General features: G+C 40.2%; 1 protein-coding gene across 2 annotated transcripts; it reads left to right on the top strand.

Moving 5' to 3' along the window:
• The first annotated feature begins 7722 nt into the window (after positions 1–7722).
• Positions 7723–18774, top strand: LOC139475372 (uncharacterized). Of its 2 annotated transcripts, XM_071258593.1 has the most exons (8): positions 7723–7780; positions 8046–8091; positions 8466–8610; positions 12440–12593; positions 14804–15012; positions 16788–16871; positions 17936–18084; positions 18537–18774. In XM_071258593.1, the coding sequence occupies exons 1-8, from the start codon at positions 7753–7755 to the stop codon at positions 18679–18681; spliced, it is 960 nt and encodes a 319-aa protein (XP_071114694.1). In that variant the 5' UTR covers positions 7723–7752; the 3' UTR covers positions 18682–18774. The 2 variants fall into 2 exon arrangements, with proteins under 2 accessions (XP_071114694.1, XP_071114699.1); XM_071258598.1 differs by lacking the exon at positions 16788–16871.
• The last annotated feature ends 495 nt before the right edge of the window (positions 18775–19269 follow it).

The raw sequence follows: 19269 nt of genomic DNA, 5'->3' as shown, positions 1-19269 counted from the left end.
ATTAGAAAATAGCAGGTTCGAAACCATTATTTTCCCTATAAAGATTCAGATCTTAATTTGTCAGCATCATAACTTGTTCTTGAGCTTCACCATTGTGAATGTTACGCACTTGTCTGCATCACATTTCTATTAACCTGACAACCGCGAGAGAAATGCGATAGAATTGGGCTGTCGATCAGTGGTGGTCCGTGGTCCTGTGTTTAGTGCACAAGTCACAAATCAGACGATGTCATGTTGGTCGTTGAGAGTAGTAGGATGGGTGTCCGGCTTCGGTCTTGCACCTCACTGTAACACATGGTACATCTGGTGTGTAATGACCAAGACATCTGTTCGAAATATTCCTCTGTTCACCCAGCCGCGATTGGGTACCCGGTAGGATGAGATAGTAATGATTGTTAACCTTCTAGAGCTTCATAAGGCAATTTGTTTTGTCTGATGGCCAGAGGGGTTCGAATCAAATTCGAATGCACACCCATCCATTGACTGGGGTAATAATGTAGTACACATGTACTTTGATCATGCGTTAGCAGGTGGTTTTGGCGCATTATTAATGTACATACACGTGTACTTTGATCATGCGTTAGTAGATGGTTTTGGCGCATTATTAATGTAAATATTATTAATATTATTTTGAAGACTCTATCGGCATGTTGGTTCGCTCTTGCAACAACCATAGTTAAACCACGGTCACGTTCAGATGCGGTGTCATTAATATCGCTGCATTTTGCATGTTTGCAAGTCATGTTGATTAATTAAAGTAATACACGAAACAAACCAGATGTGGATGATGGTATGACGGTGTTTTGACGTGGCTGTGTAACAACGTCTTGCATAGCAAAAAAAAAGTCCTGCTATACAAGCTGGTATATCCCTAGGACAGATAAGATACCCAAAGCCTAAACAATTTTGTATACATGAGATATACCCCCAATTTTGTTTTTGTATATATTTGTAACTTTACATAGACAGTTTTCAGAACAAGAAATTGACTCACTGACGTATTAAGATTTTATTGATATTTTTTACTTATGTAAATGCAGAATGTTGTTTTATATTTCCTTATATACATGTCAAACAATTTCACAATGCACATAATTTGCTTAAAATTTAAAACAAATTACCAATCTCCATCGTGAGATACTCTGGTCATTGCACTTAGAAGAATCCAGTACCAGTCAAAGTGATCAGTATGCAATTAAAACACCGACCGGTGTAATACATATTATACATGTACGTGGAAACGGATAGTTATTAACAATCAGGCCGTTTGTCAACATAATGACGATATGAACTGGCACCGCGTGGTATTTGAGGAACGATAGTGATATGTTCATAACTTCAAAATGAACTGTTATTTGCACAGCATCACTCATTTCGTGTATATATAGATTACTTAACAACCTCCAGTGTAGTACGATCGAGTTTTAGGAAACGAATCAACACTCAGCTATCCTCGAGGTTCATAAAAATGGTATTTCGCGGAAGTTTTTCAAATTACAAATCAAAATTATAGAAAACGATCGGAGAATTCCATGCTTGTTTGTCTGCGTGAGAGTAGATGAATTTATATAAAGTTTACTGAATTAGATGTTAGTTTATCGTCCCACCAGAATTCACAAATTAAATGTGTTAGCGGTTCACCCCCAATTGTCAGACGTCCCATTTGTCAGACGACCCATTTGTCAGACGACCCAGTTGTGAGACAGACCAGTCAAGTGTGACCAGGTTAATTGCCCGGTCTTACCTACTAATTAATGAGCTGCTCCCAGCTGTGGGCAGACTATACAGATGAAGCAGATTATGATTGTTTTTACCACTTACTTTTTATCTGTGTTTTATAAGCAAAGATTTAGAGAAGTTTTTTTTCAATGATATGGAATACAGGAAACAGTGAAGATTAACAAACAATGTTAAATACAATTTTAGGTAGAATAAGAACACATTAAATAGATTAAACTTCTCCATAACCCGTGTTTAATCTCACTTGTACTATAGGTTCCGTACTATATTACATGAAGTCTCGAGTTCTGTCACACAGTTAATCAGAGTGATCACCCTTGTCCACGACAGCTGTGCCTAAAAAATAGCGAAGGCCAAACTAACTCTATTTCTGAGAGATGGACAGCTACTCGAACGTATATAAACCGAGCAGCCAAGGATAAAAATGAAATTATATCAATATAGGAAACTGGAGATGTACCATCAAGACCTGCCTTGGGAAATGTTCCACTGTTGGGGACTTCCTTAAAGATATATAGGACCACTGCCACCCACCGACAGATCAGACTTCTGTCAAGTTTGTCAGTACTTCAAGGAACCGGCCAGGGAAGAGGCAGCACCTTCCCAGGCCATCTACAATGCAGAAGTAGGCCGCCAAGAAAACGTTCCAGATCTTCCTTCGTGCCTCACCTGTGGAACCGGCCAGGGAAGAGGCAGCAGCTTCCCGGATGTCTACAATGCAGAAGTAGGCCACCAGACTCAAGAAAACGTTCCACATGTTCCTTCGTTCCTCACCCGTGGAACCGGCCACGGAAGAGGAAGCACGGTCACAGGCTGTCTACAATGCAGAAGTAGGCCACCAGACTAAAAAAAACGTTCCACATCTTCCTTCGTGCCTCACCCGTGGAACCAGATCTACACTGCACATGCCCGCAGTTGATGCACCATCTACGCACTGTACTGATCTGTGATCAGCGTGTATTGTGTGTATAGCAATATTGCAATAATGTAATGAATACATCAAAAAGTGTGATTTCGTGTATGATTTGATGATTAGTGCATGATAAACCAATCCTGTAAATTCCTCAAAATGTGTCTTTTCTGGTCTGTTCCAACGGTAAACAGGTAACTATTGCTTGACTAACCAACCTTGACTAATCCTGGTATACGCTGTCTGACAAATGGGATGTCACCCAAATGGGAGGTTCCATGTTAGTAGGTCAGGAATGTACACACGAGATCTTGAAAATGAACATGAAGAATGGCAGAATGTAACCCGAGTCAACTTGGGAAACCTGACTTACATTACATTACATTAAAAGTGACAGGGGCGTGATTTACATCATAAAAAGATCAAAGAAAGATCTACACGATGATACAATTATAAATCACGAGTTATGATTTATGTAAGAACGAATTGTAATTCATTTATTTAGACCAAGTATGCATGTATCAGTCTGCCCGCGTTTGGAGAGCATAACCAATTATCTATTTACATGTTTATTAATGCAACATCATATGACTATGTTGATAGTTTGTTGAATGTTATTTCGTTTTTCTTATTGCGTAACAGCGTCCCTGAGAACAAACCCAAACGGCCTGTCCCTTGTGGCAGTTGTTAATAAGAGATTGAATCCCCACTACTACGGGTCTGTTACGAGTTTTATATAACTTCTTTGAGAGACATTTAGAATTTGGGGTGCTGAGTAAGGATAAGATGTATGCAAGAACAAATTCTTTATTACAAGTAGGAGCGACGTTTCAGTGTAGGTTCTAACACAGTTATTAAATTCTGGAAAATATATCTGTTGTGTATAATACGCACAGACATTTCTTTTGTATCATTTCGGGCTGTCAGCATAAACCACGAAATTTACAATCTTTCAACTCTTTCACCAAAATTATATTCTAATAAGAGCCTCCTTTTTCTAATTTTGAGAGCGCCCTGGGTGGTTATTACGTCGAATACGGTAGTTGTCTTAATGAAAAGTGGATTAAAATGTTATGGCCACATACACAACAATACTGCCGGGTACATAATTATTAGTGATATTTTCAATGACGTTATAAGAAATAACAATCAACCAGACACTGTATGGAACCAAAGAATCGCTAACTAAAACAAAAAAGAAAGAAACTGAATGAAGTAATGGTAAAAATCTCTCTACACACGCACACACACACACACACACATACATTTTGATGTGATAGGTCTCGATAGCGCGATAGTGTGATGAAGTGGATGTGTAGAATATAGTGACAAAACCCTTTCCACATCCAACAGAAATCTCTAGATCAGACTCATGAGTCGATTAATTATATCATGACCATATGATTATGAATCACTATGAAATAGTAATGATACCAATGTTATCCTGTCCCACCGGTGGCACCCGTCACAAACACATGCAAAGGCAAATCAATTGTTCACCTAAAAAAACCACGGGAACATATGGTATAAGTCAAAATAGGGAACTGCATAGGACATCATTTTTGTCACTGATATGTCAAATTTTTAAATGTCCTCCACACATCTACCATAACACGTTTTGAAGCTTTACTGGGGCGTTGGATGTTGTAACCTTGATCAAACAACTTCTGAGCAAGTGTCGTATGAGGCTCTTTGAAATATTGGTACAAAGAACATGTTCGATTGTATCTCAAAAGTTGTGAAACGTAAACACCAAAGGCCGGAGTCGTTGGAACATGTCGACATGAAGGAAAAGGTGACTATTGGAAAGTTTAATGTCATTCCTCTGGTCTCCTTTATTTCTAGTTCAGGTGGGTAAATCAGTGGAAGGGAATTGTCTATTTGATTGTTATTGAACGATTTCAGATCATCGATATACCTAAAGCTTAAGCTCAACTTAATTACCAAACAAATTACCTTGTTTTGTCTTTGCCAATCCGAACAGAAATTCCGATTCATATCCATAAAGAAACTGATCCACAAGAAGGGGAGCACAATGGTGCCCATGGGGATGCCTTCTTCTTGCCTAAATATCTTACCCCCAAATTTTACGAAGATGTTATGAATGAGGAAGTCAAGCATTTCACATATTGTTTTCTTAGTAAACTTCAGATGACATCTATTTTCATCTTTCACAAATTCCAGGAATGAAGTTTTTGCTTATGTTTGTCATGTGGTATAGTGGTGTACAAAGTTGAAAAATCAAATGTTTTGGCAGAATAGAACTTGGTTCTTTTCTGAGATTGCAAAAAGTCAAGTGAATCCTTTGAGATTTTGAGAATCCACATGGTATTCGTTCTATTTGTCTCCGCTACTTTCTGTGAATATAAAGAAAGTTCTTTCTTGATTGTATTAAGGATAATGGTTAATCTTTGAGACAGGGATTTGGTGGTACATTTGCTGGACCCAGCAATATATCTCTCCTTTTGTATGGATTTTATGGCGCTTTGGACATGTCTTCAGGTTTTAGAGTCAACTCAAAAGTTGACAGTACTGATTTATGGTTTGGGCAGATTTCCTCCCCAGTTGACATACTGGCATTATATGTGGATGACAGGTGGCTGGGACAGATTGTTTCTTTTCCTATTCCGTTTCCTCCTTTTAAGTTTGTGCATTCTACCAATGACAACATCACGCACTGACTAAACCAACTCTGAAAGATATATTCAACAGGTTCCTCTTCTCTTTTGGCCCATTTTTTGGCATATGCTTCGACAGCATCCATAATGATTTTAAAGTTGTGATCCCAATTAGTAGGAGGTTGTTCGCGCTATTTTGGTCTATGTTTTAATAACTGAAGAAGGTTGTTGTTGTCAACAGGAGGGTTAGTGAGTGCGTATGGTCTTACGCCGCTTTTAGCAATAGTCCAGCAATACGGTGGCGGTGGACACCATAAATGGGCTTCACACATTGTACCCATGTCGGGAGTCGAACCCGGGTCTTCGGCGTTACGGCGAAAGCTTTAACCAATAGGCTACCCGACCGCCCCGTCAACAATAGGAAAGTCACTTGTCATTATGACCGTCTCGGTGTGATGGTGTGTTGACGTGGATGTGGAACGACATGTGGTGTGATGGCCATTTCATGTTGGTATAAGCACCAAATACTGCAATTTTCAGTATTCTATTTTCATAATCAGTTTATTTGGGACCGACAGATATTGACGAAACAGAAATAAAATATAGTTGTCTTCCTATCCGCGAGGACATTCAAAGGCAAACAGACTACTCTATTGCCATGCGAAGATCCACGTGAGACGGGGTTCGGGCCAGTGATGGCAACATCATATCAGCACCACTGGCATCAAGAATGGGCATACATCATCGATTATGCTTGTCGTAAGATGTTGTTATCATGAAATTTGTGCTATTCACTTGTCATTAATAAAACATTAATGACATTCAAATTTTCTTTTTGGTCTTTACACTCCTGCTTTCCAGGTACTGATCCGTCGGACCCGTGAAGATCCGGGGTAGAATAGGTCTTCAACAACTCATGCTTGCCGTAAAAGGCGACTATGCTTGTCGTAAGAGGCGACTAACGGGATCGGGTTGTTTGGCTCGCTGACTTGGTTGATGCATGTCATCGTATCGTATTTGCGTGGGCCTTCTTCTAGGTCTTGTGGTAGAGCGTACGCCCGGAGAGCGAAAGGTCCGGGCTTCGATCCCCGGCCGCGTCATACCAAAAGACGTTAAAAGATGGTACTTGTTGTTACCCTGTCTGGCGCTCGGCATTAAGGAGCTAAAACAAGGACTGGTCGGCTCGGAGTCAGTATACTGTGTCTGAGTGAGATACTTTGATATCATTAAATATGTTCGGTTTAGGCCCGTTAATGACATGTTCAGAGCCGTTCTTGTGGGGATAAAGAAAGCGGGCAAAGATCAGACACAGCATAAGGACATCACCACGGAGGAAGACAGGAAGTGAAGCCTTGTGCACAGACACTCCACACGGGCTTCAGAAGAAAGTTTTCTTCGATCTTATGTACTACACCTGCAGCAGGGGGCGGGAAAACCTCCGGGAGATGTCAAAACATGAGTAGGAGCGGAGAATCCCAACATCCCAAAATCGACGCTTCTATTAGTACAAAATCACCTTGGAGGAGATGATGTTGCTGTTGCTGCGGGAGGCAGAATCTATGATACAAGGTATGTATACCTTCTAAGAACATCGGACAGCCTCCGTGGTCTAGTTGTAGAGCGTCCGCCCGGTTCGATCCCCGACCGCGTCATACCAAAAGACGTTAAAAGATGATACTTGTTGTTACCCTGTCTGGCGCTCGGCATTAAGGAGCTAAAACAAGGACTGGTCGGCTCGGAGTCAGTATACTGTGTCTGAGTGGGGTATTCATGTTAAACTGCGGCATGCTATCTCAGTGAGCTAGCACTATAAATCGGCATCAGTCCGGACTAGTACAAGCAGCCACACACACACACACACACACACACACACACACACACACACACACACGTGCATGCACGTCGCTATATAAGTGCAATAATCTTGGACGCGACGTTAAACCCAATTTCACCTCACCTCATCTATTTGCGTGGATCGATGCTCGTGATGTCAATCACTGGATTGTCTGGTCCAGACTCGATTATTTACAGACCGCCGTCATAAAGCTGGAATATTGCTGAGTGCGGCGTTAAACAACAAGCAAATAAACAAACAAATAAACAAACATTCCAAACAGCCAAATCCACATGTGTTCAATATCTGGGTGTTTCTTTCATAGCGGCAAATGTTTTGGGTAACTGCTTCACGGCAATTGTCGTTTTACAGCCCATCGTTTCCATACATCAAAAATGTCCACAGAACATATTATTTGTTATTGCAAAATTGGAACAAATTATTAAAAAATATTAAAATAATAAAAGTCCCACCAGGTATTTAGTGGGAGAAAACATTTGCTATATCTCAAGAGCTGATATAAGCATGGAGGCTTGACACTGAATTGTGGTAGAAGTTCTTATCACGAAAACAGTTGCGTCATATAATCTGTGGTTATATAAATTAAATGAAAAGGGCCAAAGAACTTAGTTCGCGTTACGAGTGCAACGATGTTGGTCCTGTTTCTGTATCTTGCGGGTAAATATCAACGGACGAAACCGATCGTTAAAGGACTCATACAATGTTAAATGCGTTCATATTCACGTGTATCTTATTTTTTTGTATTGTTTATTTTAATATATTCTCTTAATTGAATCACACAAAAAACATTTTATAAAGCTTAGGTCGTATAGATATTGAGTACATTAGCTATAATGTTAATTTGTTAATTTATAAATGAAACACTGCTCTATGATGTATATTCGTATCTCTGATATTGTTTGTACATTTTTGTCGATTGCAGTCGCGTCTGCTTATTCGCCGCTACCAGATGACGTGGTTACCAACAGGTGCCTTGTCCATGTCTGTCACTGACAACTACATATCAAGCAAATTCTGACGTACAGGGATTGCATATGAAAATACATGGTGTAACACAGCTAAATGGTTACCTTGAATGTTATACTTTTTGCAAAATTAGTTTTAATATATATTTTATCAATTAGCATATATTATCAGGTCTCTTCAAGGTTTCGATGACATTTGCAGGATAATATGGTAATCTAAAAGTCACGTATAGTCTACGCAGTTACATATGACCGAGTTGTTCGCCTGTTGATCACTTGTTTTCTCTATAACTTGTCCTTGTCCTTCATTCAACAGGACAGCTCACCTCTTGGCTGAGCATCTAAGACTCAGTTACCTTACTCGTTTTTACTACCAGAACCGAATGGATCAAACGTGCAGCAACTACATTTAGACACAAGTACGTCACCCACAACGGCGGCATAAATGACCACACGTTCAGTACCCTCCCCTACATCACCATCACAGCCACCAACCACGTGTCGGATGAGGCTCTACACAAGGTAAGGTGTTGTTGGTAATTTCTCAAATGTGGAATGCAATTTATAGTTAGAAAGAACATACTTTCTTACAGTCGGGTCTGTAAACAATATTTCAGCAATGGAATAATACCAGAAATGCAGTAATCCTTTGACTTTTTCCGAAAACAATATTTTCTCATTTTCTTTCATTTCAAATTGCTTTATTCCCCGTCCGACAATATCATTCAGGGACCCATTGCAAGAAAAGCATGTTTGAGAAATGTTCACTTCACTATTTGGATCACGACTTTAAATGTAAAACTCAACCATATCACGAAATTATATGTAGTTTCGTTCTTCATATCAAAGTATAGATTTGTGTATATCTCGTAATATATCCAGAGCAAATCAATGCAGTGAATATATTTTACATGGGTATTAGGATATTATATAGAAGATATTTTGTAAATGTTGGACAAGCAATTGAAACACCAGATGATTAAAGTTTCAGTTACTGCCGATTTTGTGGTATGGTAAATAATGTCTATTGATCCTAGGTTCCAACATATTTTTACAGTGGTCTTATTCTATAATCTATTACTGTTTCTCTCAGAACATGAGTGTGTAAGCACCAAATCAGTGCTCGTGGATTTCAAACTGTACGACCTACATCTCTTCGAGCTTCCTCCTTCATCGAGGTGATGCGTCGTATTATAACTAAAAACTGTTCAGCCCAAGACCGCCTCCGTGGTCTAGTGGTAGAGCGTCCGCCCGGAGAGCGAAATGTCCGGGCTTCGATCCCCGGCCGCTTCATACCAGAAGACGTTAGAAGATGGTATTTGTTGTTACCCTGTCTGGCGCTCGGCATAAAGGAGCTAAAACAAGGACTGGTCGGCTCGGAGTCAGTATACTGTGTCTGAGTGGGGTATTCATGTTAAACTGCGGCATGGTATCTCAGTGAGCTAGCACTATAAATCGGCATCAGTCCGGACTAGTACAAGCAGACACACACACACGTGCAACACGTCGCCATATAAGTGCAATAATCTTAGAGGCAACGTTAAACCCCATTTCATCTAACCCAACCCACCTGATCAGTACATTTCAGATGATAACGGAAGAACTGAGGTTCAAGAAAGCTAGTCAGGCACCTGGACGGGGGAACTCTGAAACTTCAGTAGTCCGGTTGCCCAGTCCCAACCTTTTCACATTTAGCTAACAATATACACAGATGAAGTAAGACGAGTTCTATGGATGAACAACTTCTTTATTACAATAAGTGCGACGTTTCGGTGTAGATCCTAACACCTTTATCAAGCAATAGATGGATAGGGCTAAACAACATAGGTATATATACACTTATTGACATCTAAGTCAACATAGGTATATATACACTTATTGACATCTAAGTCTTAGATGTCAATAAGTGTATATATACTGTCGTAACTGCTTTTGGGCGTCCCGTGCGACCCTGCTACAGTTACTAAATGTATTGCCGTTCCTGGTCCTTGTGGTCAATTAAGCCAGGACATTGCCCTCGCCTTGTCCACCACGGCTCGGCTCCGTCAAGGAGTGATTGGCCTAATGACCCTTACTCCAAGTTGTGTCTATCAGCATTCATACTCAGATAATAAAGAAACGCAACACCAGTTTATACTCACATAGTTTTACTTACTCTCAGCCCATCTATCAATACAGAACAGGATCAGACTGGCCAGGCTCGTTACTATCTGGTGGGAACTTAGAACGATCGGGATTCGACTCGATCGACTGCAAACCGCGCTCCCCTCTCCTAATGTTGAGGGTATCATTTTATAGTGTTCGAGCCTGACCTGTCCTTGTCACATGTCTCAATACCTCCATTTGATTCGTTACAAGTTTAGATCTGACCATGAACTCATGTGTGTCGCCATCGGAAAAATACCAAAAGCCTACGTGCCAGATTGCTCATCTCTCTATTGATTCTGTGACTCGCTCCGAAGCTCCCAATGGCTTATACCTTGTAATTCCCCATTTGTTTCATTAACTCATGGACGATGGCCAGAGACCAATCCAATGATAAATGTGAAATGTCCCGAATACACTTGTGATAAATGTGAAATGTCTTTTCTCTATTGATTCCTTTCCAACTACAAGTTCTGTCACGAACTATATTTAATGCAATTCCTAATTGCAGCTATAATGGTTCTATTTATTATCATTCGTTTCTGAGATGCATTTTTGACCTTATAACAATACCTATGTTGTTTAGCCCTATCCATCTATTGCTTGATAAAGGTGTTAGGATCTACACCGAAACGTCGCACTAATTGTAATAAAGAAGTTGTTCATCCATAGAACTCGTCTTACTTCATCACTCCCAACTTCTCAATGCCACTGAAAGAAGTTAATGTACACAGATGACTGCAGAAGCGTGTAAAACAACATTCATCTCAATTACATATATAATATGACATAATACGAATAAATAACATAAGTTATATACTGATTTGACAGCTAGTCCTCCATGTTGATAACAAGGAGAAAAACTACAGGATTCTGGTCACACACCCTGAAAGCACTATTTGCCATCCACTCTGTGCTTACATGAAAATATATCAATCGTTACGAGGGAAAAAACAGCGATAATATATCGCACAATTTACAATTGCCAGTTTAGAGCTGTGTATAAGCTGTCTAATCAATTCTCGTATTACCCATTAATGATATCTCAGTTAACTGCATTCATAGTAAGGCTATGAGAAGTGCATGTTATAATGGAAGTACGGCCAGGCAAGCGGGTGTTCCTAAAGGCCTACTGTAAGCAAACGCGTCAAAACGTTTTCCATAATTATACGAAATCTCTGCTGACGTTGCATGTTTGACGTATGGGTTTGCATTAAACAGTCCGGCCAGAAAATCAGCTGTCACATATCAAAGGGTAAACTACCGTTACCCTACTGATATTACAGTTAACTATGGGGAAGCACATGGCAAGACATGTCGGGTACCAAAAGACAATTATGAACTTCTCGCCTTTACATAGGTACATATTATGTGATACATTGCCAATAGTGCGGTGTACGAGATTTTACTAGCTGAATGTGTTTGTACACCAAGACCACGACACCATACGGTAACGTAGAGTGCACAGGATCATTTGTGACGTCACAAGCAAGTGACATCACATAAAATAAGTCTTCATCAATCGATGCTTGCTGTAAAAGGCGACTTGTCATAAGAGGCGACTAACGGGATCGGGATCGGCTGACTTGGTTCAAGCATGTCATCGTATCCCGATTGCGTGGATCGATGCTCATGATGTCAGTCTGGTCCAGACTCGATTATTTACAGACCGCCGTCATATAGGTGGAATATTGCTGCGTGCAGCGTTGATAAACAAACAAACAAACGCATGAAATAACATTATGATTACAGTACAGGTCTACCGTCGAATTTTCTTGGTTATCACAAGACACCGCCTGGCCAATGCGATAGCTAGATTCTTTGAGCAATAAATGGTTGATTTTTGCCATTTTAGAAGTTGATGAGTAAGTACGAAACGTCGCTATATGCAATAAACCGACAGTTGTTATTCATAGAGTAATAGTATGTCATCCAGACATTAGGGATGAGTTTCCTCTTTCTGTTGTTAACTTAACACACACTTGAAATCCTCACAACAATGACATTGTGTGAGATGTTTGAGTATGTATTTACAGCAATTGTGTATTAGATTTGGCAGTCATATATGAAATCGATATGGGAAACAGACATAACAAGCATACACTTCACCTTCTAAGCATTATCACAGAAGCGTTTATCATACAATGTTTTTGTAGCCATCTTCATTGTACTTATACCTAGTACATGCATTCTTTCGCATTTGCAGGCAGCACTTGACGTCAGTCTGGTGGTACGCAACATGCCTGATGACGTGTTTAACGGTATCGCCACGTCACATGGGGTAGGCATCTTCTCCAAGTCCGAGGGGATGGTGGTCTACCCTGAAAACGCCCATCTAGCTGACACTGCAGCATGTAGGGGTATGTTGACACACGTGACGGATACTATTCGAAGTTTGAAAGTAGTGAAGTTTGGATAAAATTATAATGAGCAAGTGAGTTGAAGTTATACATCGCATCGGCAATATTGCAGCAACATCGCAATGAGAACAGGTTAAGCATTTCTGAATTCCTGTCAACAAAGGCCAGTAAAACGGAAGGGTAGATATCACAGTTTAAGCATAAAACAGACCATATCAAATTTATAACATCATTATTCTACAGACTAAGTGGTATCAATTAAAAACAGGATATGATCCACCTGCCACGATAAAATGTATAAATGCACGTAGTCGCATGTATCTGACTTCTCTGAGTTTGATTATGACTTCTTGAGATAAAGGTAGTCTAAATATTATATATTATATAACATCAGAAAATAACGTCAATGTTGTCATTATTATTGTATTTCGGTAGATGATCAAGTTTTTCTTTTCAACAAAAACATAATACAAAATTCCGAATGATAAAAATTGTAGGTTATGGGTTTGACAATATATTGAACCAGAGTAATATCGACTATAACAGCCTATTCACGATTGAAAAAAGGAAAAAGAATAGTCGAACTCAGAAAAAGCTTTAAATTGATCTAAGCACATACGTGCGGTCAGAGTGGCTGAAAAGTTCTCAGTCTAATTATATAATGGCCTTTTATCATGACTGTATACAGTCGAATCAAGGTTTTGCCTCCGATTCACAGAAAGCGTTGTTGGCGACGTAGCGGCGAGCGGTATGCCAGGGCAACAGTTCTTGACCATGATCATGATTGTGGTGGTAGTGTAATTATGTGGGACGTATTCACACATGACATACACACTGATTTGGTTTTTGTGAATGTGGACCTATGAATTGCCAGCGGTTTGTTGACGAAAGTCTGCCTTCTGTACCGACAAAACATGCAAACGTGCTTGAGTGCCTTAATCCACAAGTGTAGAAGGCTTCCACTTGGTGGTATGAAACATCCTCCATATCAGAAGTGACGTCATCTCCATTTGAATAACGCTTGATAACCAGTTCCTCCATGAGGTTTGGAACTATGTGGACTATCTGACAGTGCCAAATCTTGTAGATGCGGAGGACGTTCACCGACGTATGTACAGGTATATTGTCCTGGTGTAACAAGACACATTAGGGATTGTTCCACGGCGATTAGCATTGATATTACCATGCAGTTGCTTCGCAGATGAGCGTCATATTGGCAAGTAATGGCCTTACATTATCTTTGGAATCCCCAAAACAGACGCAATCACCTTTGGCTTCCTCGGAGGCTTGTGCATTTGGGTCAGATACAGCCTGTAAGGATGCGCGGCATTGTAAATAACACATGTAAACTGTTGAATGTGTAGTACACCTCCTTCGTATTTAGACTCAGAACTGTTCTGCACCCCTCGAAAGTACAACACCTTTTTACAGTGGTTAGAAAGCACGTGGAAGACAGTGAGCAGAGTATGTCTTTCTTATTTGTTGAGAATGATGACAATATATCATTGACATGCCAAAAATCGATTGTACGATTCCGACTGTATAATAAGGACAGTGATTACAGTCACGATGATCTACTTTCAATGAATAGCGTATTTTCAATACCACATTGACTGCCGCCGATGAATATCACTTTTGACCATATTGAAGGTCATGGGCTAATAAATTCTAGTGTTATATAAACTGTCGTAGGATTTCATGTAGTACATATTACCCTTTGGGTCGAGCACTGAATCAGTAAAGTCTTGAATGACCTTCAGTCATCACTATTAAGGTAGCTCTGCATATTTGTTTACTGGGCTAACTGTGGTCGCATGGCATGTTTGCCAAAAAAGCTGAAATTGAGACTCAATGTTATGTGTCCTTTCACAATCTGATGACAGGATGTGACCTAAGCCAAATACAGCGACGTTGAACTCAGGTCGGTCACTCACGTATCTTATTGGAGGCTGCCTGTAATTTCGCCAAACCCAAAGTAATTTGTATCAGAAAATGCATGACTGTATGTAAGATTGGGCCTTCTAGGAAGCTGCTTCCGCTTTTGAAACTAAAAGCGACAAAACACATTCCATTTTCATAGAAATCTCCGCTAAAAGCATAGTCATTAGTACGAGTCCGACTATAATCATGAACATGTACTATCAAGAACTCGGCAACATTTTTCTAGTCGTTTTGTGGCAAGACATTGTCGATTTCTCGTTTGGCACCAGGTAGATGCGATGGAGCGTGCAGCTATACGTGTACTGTTGACAACCGGAAGTGGGCAACTATTGCCGGTCTAACCAATCAGCGTTCCTCTGTGCTGGACGACAATGTGTTGTGTGACGCCCAAGATCTCTACCACCACAAGGAGAATCTGCTCATCCACGAGTTTGGACATCTGACAATGAGATACATGCCCAAGAGCTGGAATAGCAAGGTGATTCAGATATGTAGTACTGGTGATGGTTCACTACTAGAGATGTCTACTATGTTACTGTGGAGAGAAGTGGCAGTCTTATTGTGTAGTATTATAGTGACTGGCTAATGGATAATTTAGGAATCCTTTTAACACACACTAATAATGATACCAGATCCATGCTTTCATCCCGAATCGAATAAATTCATTACTGAATGAAACTTTTTGAAATTACTCATTATCTAAACACAAAAGAAGGTTATGCATATTAGCATATTCAGGTTTGTACATCCAACACAGAGAAATACTTTACTTTAATTGAACTTGTCAAGAGAAATCATTCGTTTTGTTATACCGAAATTCACTTTAAAGATTATGTAGCCTTTAAACACTCCTCTGTTTCATAACAACAATACATTGCTGGTCAGTCAACATGAGAAATACACTACCTATGTAGGGTTGTCTCCCTTATACTGAGCACTGATCCCAATAGGCAGTCAGCAGTAGCCTCCATTCCCATCCTTACAATACGTTGTTACCAAGAGTTTAGATGAACCACAATGATTACATATCACCAAATAAAACCAACATTTACAACTTTTTTTTAACATCTTTATTTCTTTTCACTTTACTTTGTAAAGCTATAGTGAATGTGAGCTGTAGAATGTGGAGCAGGGTGTGCTATCATGGCCTGCATGGACAGGTTGAGTGAGTGAGTGAGTATTGTTTTACGCCGCTTTTAGCAATATTCCAGCAATATCACGGCGGGGGTCACCAGAAATGGGCTTCACACATTGTACCCATGTCGGGAATCGAACCCGGATCTTCGGCGTGACGAGCGAACGCTTTAACCACTTGACTAATCGACCGCCCCTTGACAGGTTGAACACACCAGACATGGAAACTTCCCTAGAACAAAACAGAGAGGAGACACATCTATACCTGAAGCACTAGTTGTTGGCACTGGTGCTAAAGTAGCTGCGTTTTCTTTATTTTCTGCATCTTCTGTCACACTGAAATAAGTTTCTTGTTTTAAATAATCGTTGGAAACTGGAATCAAGTCACTTTCTTCCTTGGCAATATTTGACAGAACTTACCCTAACATATTACACATTTCATGATTCTTCTCCTCACTCATATTTCTGGCATAATGTTAATTAATATCTCTGATTTGTGGATGATTACAGTCCTGATGTGTCTAGCCTGTATTCCCTTGTTGTCCAGCACAGTTATACATGTTGCTCCTGTGCAGTGATTGGTTTACACCTGTGACAGACCTGCTTCTTTACAAATCGTCATCATCTTCCCAAATGCATTATGACCAACACGGGTGTTTTCGTACCATATGCCAATTCTGGGACGTTTTTCATTGGTCTTTGCCATAAGATTTCATTGTCCGGATTATGCTTTGACTAGTGCTTTTCCAATGCAGCCACTGGACACTTTGGGCTGCCTGCAAATTAAAAAATACAATCAATAAAATATCCGAATAGAAGAAAAATGATACTAAAATATATATTTTCATATATTCAGATTAATTACATAATTGAAAAGAAACATATTCAATACTTTGTAGAATTTACACAAAACATTGCTAATATAAGATTCAGTTGGTAGACATATTAGATCTTAGTAAATTAAGTACTTAGTAGGTAAAAATAGGTGCAAATTTCACACATATAAATAATTATAATTGTAGATGTTGTTCTTAGATTGTATACATACCTAGTATCATAGATTCTGCCTCCCGCAGCAACAGCAACATCATCTCCTCCGAGGTGTTTTTGTATTCATAGAAGCGTCGATTTTGGGATGTTGGGATTCTCCGCTCCTACTCATGTTTTGACATCTCCCGGAGGTTTTCCCGCCCCCTGCTGCAGGTGTAGTACATAAGATCGAAAAAGACTTTCTTCTGAAGCCCGTGTGGAGTGTCTGTGCACAAGGCTTAACTTCCTGTCTTCCTCTGTGGTGATGTCCTTAAGCTGTGTCTGATCTTTGCCCGCTTTCTTTATCCCCACAAGAACGGCTCTGAACATGTCACTAACGGGCCTAAACCGAAGATATTTAATGATATCAAAGTATCTAATCTTTTGGAAGTACCTTTGCAGTCCAAATCGAAAACTGACCTTTGATGATCGACTGTAAACTGCTCCTTTCTTCTTCCTGATTTCATTCGCTGTGCAGAGTTGCGTCCCTTGGGCGCGCCAGAAACCTATGATTGTGGGTTAGAAATCCCGTTCGCCCCGATTATGTTTCTAGGTTTGTCAGCACCATACCCGTGCTCGTGGGTTTCACCGAAGTGGTAAACGTCTGAGACCTGCGTCACTTCGGGCTTTCCTCCACACAAGCTGACACGCCGTGATATTATTGGAATATTGTTAAAAGCGGCGCTAAATCCAACTCACTCACTCACTGTTCCTGATTTCGACAAAAAACTTTCTTTTGAAGTTAATGACAGTCGTCTCCTCCTCGTCGACGAGTTCACAGTGATCGTCTGGGCGTCCCCTCGCTGTCTTAATAACAGCTTTGGTGTTGCTGCTATCTCTGTTATCCAGCATGTCAACAAGATCTTCTTCTGACATAACGGAGAAACGTGAAATGTGGCGGGACGCCATTTTGAGTCAACATTCATCACGTGACAGGTCAATATTGATCATGTGACGAGACAATATTCGAGGTCTGTGTCAGTCACATGTTCCTGGGGTTAACATCGAAATGTATTGTTTCGTCACGTGGTAGGAATTAACCAATAGCATTGCTATTTTAAGATTCTTAAAACAGGTGTAACAAATACGTTTAAGACGTCCATGCTTATGTCACTAACGAAGGGTGGGCCGTACGAAGGGTTTTTTAGCTCCGAGTCCAATTATGTGTACACCACCATGACTTAACTTCAATATTACTTCTGTACTTCACACATTCACTCATTTACTCTCATTTATAGATTCTTGCTGCGTACAGTAACGCTCGCAGTCATCGTCTGTGGACACTTGGCGTGTACGGGATGGTGAATGCTGACGAGTACTGGGCTGAGGCAACCGCTTCCTTCTTCATGGCTATCATTAGAACGGGTGTCACGGCTGGCATGAACATGTGACTACCATTTTTGTCCGCTGCACCTTTTAATAATATCGTTAATGGCATCCGCGTGGTCATGTCGTACTTTTAAATGCCTCGTTAATGTACTGGGGCGGTCGGGTAGCCTAGTGGTTAAAGCGTTCGCTCATCACGCCTCAGACCCGGGTTCGAATCCCGACATGGGTACAATGTGTGAAGCCCATTTCTGGTGTTCCCCGCCGTGATATTGCTGGAATATTGCTAAAAGCAGCGTAAAACCGAACTCACTCACTCACTCGTTAATGTACTTCCTGTTCTTGTGATGCTTATTAATTTCCTCAATTTAACAGAATCCTTCTGAGAGTACATGATAAACGTTTGGTTCATTAAATGCTGAGGAATGTATACTTCTACAAAGTTATGACATGATATAATTGGCAAAGGTTATACTGTATATCAAATAGCAAAATATAAATCGTCTATATTAGGTGTGGCACATCCAGCCCATGTTCGTCCGAGGCGGCTGCTAGAGACTACTTAAGAAGACATGACCCGCAATTGTATGAAGTCCTGGAATACGCCTACACCAACAATAGGCCACAGATCAGGAGCGGCCTCAGGCCATGCATCTAATCTGCTAGTATACCTGCTAATGGCGATGTTTGTACATACATATTGTATGTAAATGTACACGCAATAAAATCTTTGAGCGCATGTTAATCACTATTACAGTCTTTCTTTTTCATTATTTGAGAAATCAAAATTGTAAATGCCTTCTTTCAATTCTAACGAAAAATATGTCAATAAAGGTAAAACATGCATCACGGATATAGGCAGAAAGACACACTGTATACAAAAAAAACATATAATATTTAAAATTGACATGACCTTGAATGCTTGCAATGTTCATACGTTGAAAATGATGACAATTATATTATATCATCATTGTTTGAACTTTCTGATGAAGTTCTCAACCATCTGTAGAGGTTTTGTTGTTACAGATGGTGAAGACACTGGGCTCCTCTGGACAGACGCTGTTGTACCAACCATCTGTAGAGGTTTTGTTGTTGCAGATGGTGAAGACACTGGGCTCCTCTGGACAGACGCTGTTGTACCAACCATCTGTAGAGGTTTTGTTGTTACAGATGGTGAAGACACTGGGCTCCTCTGGACAGACGCTGTTGTACCAACCATCTGTAGAGGTTTTGTTGTTACAGATGG

Source organism: Haliotis cracherodii, unplaced genomic scaffold (genome assembly GCF_022045235.1).
Source record: "Haliotis cracherodii isolate W230 unplaced genomic scaffold, xgHalCrac1.p SCAF_1, whole genome shotgun sequence".
Lineage (NCBI taxonomy): Eukaryota > Metazoa > Mollusca > Gastropoda > Lepetellida > Haliotidae > Haliotis > Haliotis cracherodii.
This window is presented reverse-complemented; position numbering and strand designations above follow the sequence as displayed.